Source organism: Pristiophorus japonicus, chromosome 16 (assembly GCF_044704955.1).
Source record: "Pristiophorus japonicus isolate sPriJap1 chromosome 16, sPriJap1.hap1, whole genome shotgun sequence".
Taxonomy (NCBI): Eukaryota; Metazoa; Chordata; class Chondrichthyes; family Pristiophoridae; genus Pristiophorus; species Pristiophorus japonicus.
The window spans coordinates 12,183,180-12,192,713 of NC_091992.1; the positions used below are offsets into that span (position 1 = coordinate 12,183,180).

At 47.2% G+C, this 9,534-nt stretch overlaps 1 protein-coding gene across 1 annotated transcript in view; it reads right to left on the reverse strand.

Moving 5' to 3' along the window:
* The window catches only part of msi2b (musashi RNA-binding protein 2b), a 621,264-nt gene extending 611,975 nt beyond the window's left edge, over positions 1–9,289 (reverse strand). The window contains exons 1-5 of the mRNA XM_070856987.1: positions 9,147–9,289; positions 8,785–8,825; positions 8,306–8,387; positions 7,826–7,910; positions 2,620–2,661 (exon numbers count right to left, since the gene is read on the reverse strand). Of these exons, the coding sequence (XP_070713088.1) occupies positions 2,620–2,661; positions 7,826–7,910; positions 8,306–8,387; positions 8,785–8,825; positions 9,147–9,208 (312 nt within the window). The 5' untranslated portion in view covers positions 9,209–9,289. The remainder of the gene's footprint in view (positions 1–2,619; positions 2,662–7,825; positions 7,911–8,305; positions 8,388–8,784; positions 8,826–9,146) is intronic.
* Positions 9,290–9,534: the final 245 nt, after the last annotated feature.

Consider the following 9,534-nt stretch of genomic DNA (forward strand, 5'->3'; position numbering starts at 1 on the left):
GGGGTACCGCTGAGCGGCGGGACACTGGCTCGACCTCCGCGCGTACCGCAATCCTGACCTCACCCGCAGCAGTGTAACGAGGGGGCACTGATCGGACAGGAGAGAACCTGTTGTCCCTAGGGCTGCACTCCTACAGCTGGCTACAGGTCGCCACTGGCAATAGGGCAGAGCAGCAGTTTGCAAGAGTTGTAGCCCAGCCAGGGGATACAAAATAGCAGTTTACCTCAAAAGGTAAAAAAAAATCACAAAAAACGATTTCAATGCAAGTCCTCACCAGAGAAAACCTCCATAAACATAGTTACACCATGTGACAGCACCTTCTATCTGTGACTACTCATTTGGATTGGCCTTTCATAGCCCAGCTTCTCATTTTGTATGCTCTCCGTGGCACATCCCAAGAGTCAAGCACAAAGCCAGTTATAAAAATACTAAAAACTGCTTGAAATGGCAAATTAAATTGGGCGGCTGAAAAAAAACATCCCTCAGTGGTCTGCAAAAGCCACAACCAATGTGCCTCCCTTGATTCCAACACCCTTTCTCGAGCACTTTTAATTCTTCCTGCAACCACCCAGACTCTCACCATTCATCAACACAAAGCCAAGTACAGGTTTATATACAGTTCATTCCGCACACCAGATTGCATTACACGTTGTGTTAAGCTTGGTGCGCATAACGCGCTGTCACAGATCAAACAGTTCCTGCATTAATATAATTTTAGTGCTATTCACACAAGGGCTATTGAGTGAGATTTTTTCTTTTCATTACCATCCCATTATGTTCAATGGTAGGTTACTGGTATAAAAATGTTCCATTAAATTTTTTTTGATCCAAAAGTGATTTCCCGGAATCCAGTTGAAGGGGTGGGGCAGCCCCTCGGAAAAGGCCGCTTCCCGATCGAATTGCATGGTCTCAGAAAAGTGCGTATTTTATTCTTGCGTTTCAGAAGAGGAGCCACCAGTGCTTTCCTTGTTTGAGTTAGAGCGAGGCTGCTGTTCGTGTCGAGAGCGGCCATTTATAAAACAGGTGCGCCAAGAGGACACACCCCGCTTCCTGCCTCCCCAAGGTGGCACAGACCAGACAGGTGTTGCCATTCACCTGTACGCGCCGGCACCAACCAAAGTGGCCGGACTAGCAGCGCACAGCCCAAAACCATCATGCCGCATTGCTGAGAAGTTTTGAAAGCATCTCCGCAAACCCGAGGTCATCCAAATCTCTACTGCCTGTGTCCTAACTGGCACCAAATCTCGTTCACCCATCACCCACCCCCCCGCACCGTGCTCACTGATCTACACCGGCTCCCAGTTAAGCCACGTCTCAATTTTTTTTTTTTTTTAAAGTCCTCCTCGTTTTCAAGTCGTTTCCCCCCCCCCCCTCCCCGCCCCCAATGGCCTCACCCCATCCCTATCTCTGTAATCCCTCCAGCCCTACAAGCCTCAGAGATGTCTGCGCTCCTCCAATATTCTGGCCTCTTGAGCATCCCTGATTATAATCGCTCCACCATTGGCGGTCACGCCTTCAGCTGCCGAGGCCCCAAGCCCTGGAATTCTCACCGCTTCTCTTTCCTCCCTTACGCTCCTAAAAACCTCTCTCTTTGACCAAGCTTTTGATCATCTACCCGAATATCTCCTTACGTGGCTCGGTGTCAAATTCGGTTTGATAATCGCTGCTGTGAAATGCCTCGGGAACATTTGACTACATTAAAGACGCTACATAAATATAAGTTGTTGTTGTACCGCTATGGCCACCAGGTATTCAGCCCAGTGAACTACAAGTCAGGCAGATTCTTCGTCTCCTTTTCAGTAACCAGGAGGAGGTCCGCCTTTTGAAAACATGTACAATAAAAGCACACATAGCTAGCACAGGCTTCCTTGCATGAGCACACCAACTAATTCCAGGCTACCAGAGTCGTTCGAGACTGAATGCAAGCAGGCTCCAAGAAAATTTGCATAATTCGCCGTCTTTGACCTATTCACATCCTGTCAGCCGAGAACCAAAGCAACATTAAGCAACTCCACATGGTGACCTTCTCAATCCAAAGGTCAAAGGGCACTGGAAGGTTCAGGCCCTGTATCGCCATCTCCATTTTCACAGGATGACCGCGGTTCAGTACACAACACACTTCTTGTTACCAAGGCCTCAGCAGCATCCTTCCCCCCCAGCCCACCCCACCCCGACCCTCTCTGCTAATTGAACCTAAATACCTCGCATTAATCCATCTGTGGTAATCGTATTTCGGCAAGATCAGAAGGTACGCGGCCTTCTGCTTCTCAACAAAAAAAAAGTTATATAATAAACCACAATGATAAATAAAAGCACCTCATTCAGCTTGTAAATGGCCGAGAAGCCACAGGATTAAGATTAAATTGCAAGTCAGAAGTGTAAAATTAAACACCAACGAATGCTCCCGCTGCAGAATCTCAGAACCTCAAACAAACCTTCGACATGACCGTTAAAGATTTCATGACCAACTCAAAAGCAAGCAATGCTTCTCGCTATCCCCCCACCCCCGCCCACCCCCCAAACAACAAAGCACTGCCCTACCCTCCACCAACGTCTCCCTGTGCCTTGGGAGAATGAAAAGAAACATATATAAATCACAACAATGATCCTCCCACTTACCTTGGGCTGTGCTCTTCGGGGAAATGCAACCTTAGGGTCAATCTGTTGAGGCAAATCAGAGAATGGTCAGGAAATCACTCGGTGTATCCACGCCTCAGGCCATTTCAAACTAGCATGGTGTTTCTCAGGCAGTAATCGCAGCACAGACCTTCTAAGGCCAGGTCCAACATTTTACAGAGGGCCAGTCACCGTTTGCATCCTGTACTGCTTTTTCTTTGAACCTGTTTTAAAGATGTCGGCCACAGTTTTAAAGGATGATTTACGACTTGGTGCTATTTAGAAGCTGCTCTTCCCATGCAATTCAACAATAATTGCTGATCAAAGCTACAGAATTAAATCTCTTTTTTTCCTTCTTGGCCTACACATTCCGCTCCCATTTAAATGATCTCATGGCTGCAGAATGCTTTGTACCTCTCTGTTCCTGGACGGACAGGTCTGTGACCTTCCCCCAGGCTCTCAATTACCCCGTCCAACCACATAGCTGGACACACAAGAACATGAGAAATAGGAGCAGGAGTAGGCCATACGGCCCCTCGAGCCTGCTCCGCCATTCAATAAGATCATGGCTGATCTTCGACCTCAACTCCACTTTCCCGCCCGATCCCCATATTCCCCAAGAGTCCAAAATTCTCTCTCTCAGCCTTGAATATACGATACGATTCAGCACCCACAACCCTTTGGGCCAGAGAATTCCAAAGATTCGCAACCCTCTCCGAGTGAAGAAGTTCCTCGTCTCAGTCCAAAATGGCCGACCCCTTATCATGAGTCTGCCCCCTAGACCTAGACTCTCCAGCCAGGGGAAACAACCTCTCAGCATCTACCCTGCCAACCCCCATTGCTGCCACATACTGCCAGGACTGGACCTTCCCCCACCCCCGAAGGAAGATGCCGCAGAATTGGTGCCCTGATGTGGTTCAGACTGAGAACAAAACAGAGCCGGGATCAAGTAAACTGAGCAGTCAACACACCTATCGCCTATTCCACATAAAATCTGTTCTAGCACCACTTTGCAAGGTGAACTTTCCAAACCAAATCTCAAATTCCAAACTTCCTCTCTCCCCATACACACCCAGATGAGTTTTAGTGGAAAAACTTTCCTTGCAAATGTTCAATTCCAAACAAATGTGCCAACTCCCAGTTGGGATCCAGTTCCACAGGTCCTTCAATAGAATCATAGAAATAAAAATTTACAGCACAGGAGGAGGCCAGTTCGGCCCATCGTGTCCACGCCAGCCGACAAAGAGCTACCCAGCCTAATCCCACTTTCTAGCTCTTGGTGCGTAGCCCTGTAGGTTACGGCACTTCAGATACACATCCAAGTACTTTGTAAAATGTGGTGAGGGTTTCTGCCTCGACCACCCTTTCAGGCAGAGAGTTCCAGACCCCCACCACCCTCTGGGTGAAAAAGTTTCTCCTCAACTCCCCTCTAATCCTTCTACCAATCACTTTAAATCTATGCCCCCTGGTTGGTGACCCCTCTGCTAAGGGAAATGGGTCATTTCTATCCAGGCCCCTCATCATTTTATACACCTCAATCACGTCTACCGCAACCGCCCATTACTCATGCGCAAATACAGGGAGGCTATTCGGTCGTGGGGAGAGCATTACAGCCATGCTCAAGCCGGTCCCCACCTCACAAACAATACACACGAACTTCCAGCCAGAGCCACTGAGCAGTAATCACAAGTGGGAACTCAGGCTATTCACCCTGGCCCATTGAAGCATCCGTGACCACCACTCTGACTGAGCACAGCCAATGTACCCATTAACACCACCTTGACCGAGCACAGCCAATGCAACACACAGAGCAGGAACCAACTTTCCTCAACTCCAGGGCTGCCACCAAGAGAGCCACACAAGAAATCCACCCTACCTTCCCCCCTCCCTTCAACCACCATCAACACCTACTTGGGTACCTATTCTGCATGCAGGGACTGAAACCTGGTGGAGTTCGAATCAGAATCTTGAGCTACCTTGTGGGGCTTGTAACTAGAAGAATCGAGTTGAAATCTTGGCACCGTGTTTACGCCCTCCCCACTTCAGGAGGGGAGATAAACCCAGACAGCAGCAGGGGAACTCCATCTCACATCGCTCCGATGCCCACTGCACTCGGTGCAACAAGACTGCAACACTGATGAGGCCACCAGCTCAGCCAAGCTGTCACAAGTGTCAGGGACTAAGTGCAGATGCTGGGGGTCCAAGTGGTACATCGCTTACAAGAATAGGTCACAGGCACCCGCCAAGGTCGCAGTGACGACGCGCAGTTAGTTACTGAAACAGATGCGACTGAGGGAGCAGGGAGGGGGGTGAGAACGCTGGAGGCAGGACAGAGAGGGAGCTACAAGGTCCCTTCACCACCCTGAGAACTATAACCTTGCTCGCGAGTTCAGACAGTGCAGAAAGTCCCCTGGGCAGTGGGCATCGACCTGAGATTGACAAGAGGGGGAGGTGGAGAAATCAAGCATGGTGCCCCGCTCCTGATCACAATCCAGTAGTCCTTTCCCTTGAAAGGTTACATGTGTGGGAAGACCTCAACGCCAAAGAGATTGTCAACAGTCTTGAGACTGGCTCACGCATGGGGAAAGGTCACAGGTGAAGTATGAAAACCTATAGGTGCCCAAGGGACCATACCCCAGTACATGTGACTGTCGGTTTTGAAGTAAAGCATGGGGATGTGCGGGAGAGCGGGGTAAGGAGCGCACGTTTGGAGCTATCCACCTGCTAATGTGTGCTCCGCAGGCTGCATTCAGATCTAGTGGGAATCTTAAACAGCTCTTCAAAAATGATCATATAAACCCACCAAAGGTTCTCTTTGTCCACAGATGATTCGGCTTCATTCATTCGCTTTAGTTTCAACCCCCTGGTGAAGTGGCAAACTGGATGAGGAGTAGATTTAAAGTAATTGGTAGAAGGATTAGAGGGGAATTGGAGATTCTTTTCACCCAGAGGGTGGTGGGGGTCTGGAACTCACTGCCTGAAAGGGTGGTAGAGGCAGAAACCCCTCACCACATTTAAAAAGTACTTGGATGTGCACTTGGAAGTGCCATCACCTATGGGGCTGGAAAGTGGGATTAGGCTGGTTAGCTCTTTTTCGGCCAAAACAGACGCGATGGGTCAAATGGCCGCCATCTGTGCTGTAAATTTCTATGATTCTAAACTGCCACCCATCGCCCAGACGGCATACAGCATCGCAGGAAGAAAGCGCACAACCAGAGACGCGATCAGGCTCCTGGTGTGAACTTCCTCCAATACAAGTGTAACCCCGTACATGGCAGATGACTCGAATATCCCAGTGCAAGTCTATGGATCGACACAGAATAAACAGGTGCCCTCAGCAGCAACAGTTGCATCACTCCCTTCACCACCCACCCCCAGCCCAATCTGTACTAAACCCCTGCAACGCTCACATCTTACGTTTCTTTGGACAGCATTAACCAACAGCTGCAGGTGTCAGCACCTTATCCTCTGCAATACCAGTGTAATACCCAAAATCCAGTACAATTCCCACAACCTGTCTCCCTCACAATCAACGCCGATCACCCACCCAAACACATAATACAGGACCACCATCATGGAACCCTCTTTAATTCATTATCTTTTGTTCAAATTTACTTAAAGCACGACTTTAAAACCAGATAGGCTCTAGGTCATGATATTACTTCCTTGATAGGACACCAATTCCAATATATTGGCACAATAAAAGTCGCACTTTAAACACTAAAATAACTGGCTCCTGCACAATCACGATAAAGACCCCCAGTAGCGGAGAATATGCAGCTTCATGTCTGGGACAGTCTAACCTACAGAGAGGCCAAGAAGAACAAAAAGGGATACAAACTGACATTTCATTTACTTTTCAGGACTTTAGCAGATAAGATATATACTGTGCACCTTCTAGTGTTTAAAACAGGTCAATGCCAGAGCTGCTTTGAGATACTTTTCAATGAAGCATCGCTCCCAACAAAAGTACCGAGCTCAAACTCTCTCCTCACTCTGGACTTGGCCTTATTCTTTCCCATGTAATGTTTTCAACATTACAGCATTAATAACCTCCTTTGCACAGTCTGATACCTCGTGTGGTTCAAGGACGCCTAATCCGGCCTGTCAGACGGAATTAAAAAGAGTGGGAATTTTAATTATCTCACCCAGTGTCGTGAGAGGTTGCCTGAGAAACCAATTTCGCACCCAAAAGAATTTTCATTTGGTCGGATTTAGAAAAAAAAGAAGAGGGAAAAAATGAGAAATTCTCAACAAGAACTGGATTATCTATCCATGACTAGGCTCCCGTGTCATTCAATTTTTTTTGTAAAAGCTAACTACAAAAAAAATTAGCGCTGACTAAAAACATTACGGTGCAAATTTATAAACTAGATATTTTTTAAACTACGAGATAAATGAGTTAGTTAGCTCTAGCTAGGTAAAGAGGATATTTTTAAAATAAACTCTAACTACAGTCTTCTAGAAGTCACTAGACAGAAAACAAACTATTTCTGATGGAGGATGTCATTACCTAAAATAATGCTTTAATGCAACTGTAAACAACAGCTTCTTTCGAGATGAGTACCCAACAGTTCGGTTTCCTGCCCTGAACCTTAAAACAAAGTCGAAAGGGTATAGAACACTACTACAAACAGATGCTCAGACACAAGAACAAAGAATGATCAACAAGAAACTGATTCATGCGATTTACAGTCAAACTCAGCTTGTGTGTCCGCTCTCTTGTGTTTAGTAAACTTTCTGCTTGAAGTTGCAGTATTGCTTTTCTTTAAAAAGTGGGGTGGGGGGGCGGGGTGGGGGGTTTATTTATTTTTTTGAGTGCAAAGTCAAAACCTTACCGTCTCCCATTTGCCTTTCATCCTGATCTTACCGCTTTGAAAAGCGATTAGAATTTAATTGCAAGACTTTCATTTAACTAGCAATTTAATCGGCCACTAGGTGCTTTGATTGTCAATTTATGTGGCTGACATGAAATTGACAGTTAAGATGTTCCGGTGGGGTAGGAATCGGATATAATAAATTTTCTTTCTTTAAAAAAGGACTAAAATAGATTTCTAACACTTGGTCCTAATAGTCCCAAGATCATTTTTTGCTTCTAAATAACATGACACACATCAGGCATAAATGACCTTAAGAGAGAGAGGGAAAAAAATCAGTTCGTTACAGTTTTTACACTGAAGGAAATTGACACAGAAACACACAAACATACCGTCTTGGAATCTAATTCGTGATGGGGCTGAGCTAATACTTTATCTACACTTGCAGGATCGGCAAACGTAACGAAACCGAAGCCTCTGGAATGACACAAAGAGACAAAAGGACGATGTGTAAATAACGTGCAACAGGGAGAGGAAAAAAAATACAAGTGTCAAAATATCGCTTCGATCGTACAAAGACTCAAGAGCGTGGAAGAGAGAGAGAGAGAGAGAGACGGGCTACAAATGAATGTAGCGAGAAAAATGCAACGCAGATATACACAAAGTATCACCTCCAAAAACATCGGGACAATGTCAAAAAATAAGCTCCAAGACTCTGTGCTAGAGACAGTGCCACAATTAGAAGCAAACGCACGTTGCCTTCGAGATGCGATCAATATTAAACTTATTCAAATCGTGAATTCTTTCCCCCACCCCCCACCCCAAAAAAAAAATGTAAAATAAAAAGTAAAACAAAAATTCAGCGATCTTACCTGGATCGTTTCGTGGTGGGATCTCGCATTACCATACATTCTCTGATTTCGCCAAATTTGCTAAAATAGTCCCTAAGGCTATCTGTAAAAAAATAAAATTTGAAGAAAGGGGGGGGGGGGGGAAAGACACAAAAAAAAGAGAGAGAAAAAAGCCGGTTACTGTGTTGTCACTGGGAGCTTTCATCTGCACTTAAAAAACAAAAAAGATAATCATTGAACGTAGGGGTCGGCTAGAGGACCAAGGCAACTCCATGATGTTCCCATTACAATAACCCGGCCGCAATCACAAACAACCTTGGTGGAAAACTGGAACTAAAAGAGCGATCGCTGAGAATCCCACAGCACCTCCTTCCATTCCTTCAGCACCCACACCACCAACCCAGCCCCCTCTCCCTTTGCAAGGTTTATAAAAGGAAAAAAAGCGCTGCCACCGGCTCGGGAGCGACTTTGTGAGGGGGGAAACGCTCGGGCTCGCTTACCTGGTGAGGTCTGCCAGCTGAGGCCGCCTATGAACATTTTGCTGGGAGAGAACACAACAGAAGTCAGCACAGATGTCAGATCGGCCATTTTGACGTCTAACTTACAGCTTTAAAAAAGGAAGAGAGCGAGAGAGAGAGAGAGAGAGAGAGCAAGGAAGGGGGGGGGGGGGGGAAGAGAGAGAGAGAGAGAGTGAGTGTGTGAGAGAAAGAAGAGGCCCGGCCATGCAGTTAAAACAAAACTCGAAAAGGTGCAAAGCAAAAAGAGGACGGGATGAGGAGAGAGATGTTAAAAAGAAAGCGAAAAGACAGGGAGACACAGCTACCTCAGGCAAGAGAGGAAAAAAGTCAGGTCAGAAACATACCCTGGGTCATGTTGCGAGTCGTTGGGACTGCCAGAGGTGGCTTGGCTGCCGTCTGCCTCCATAATCTACCCCAAACTTTACAAAAAAAATGTACAAAAAAATAAAAAAACACACACACAAGCCCCCCCCACCCCCCAGATACAGAGAGCCCCCAAGCTCAGAGAATGGACCCGCAGCTCGTCACACGTGGGATCAGCTCGGTCCGAGAGCCTGGCCGCTTGCTTGCCTGAGCCCCCCCACGTGGGCGGGCTCTGAGCCTCGGGAGCCACGCCCCCTTCCTCCACTGTATCCCTCTGCCCAGTGTATCCAAATCCAGGCCTCGCTCTCTCTCGCTCCCCTCTCCCATTGGCTGCGTCCCGCGCGCCGCCCGCCCGCCATTGGCCGCCGC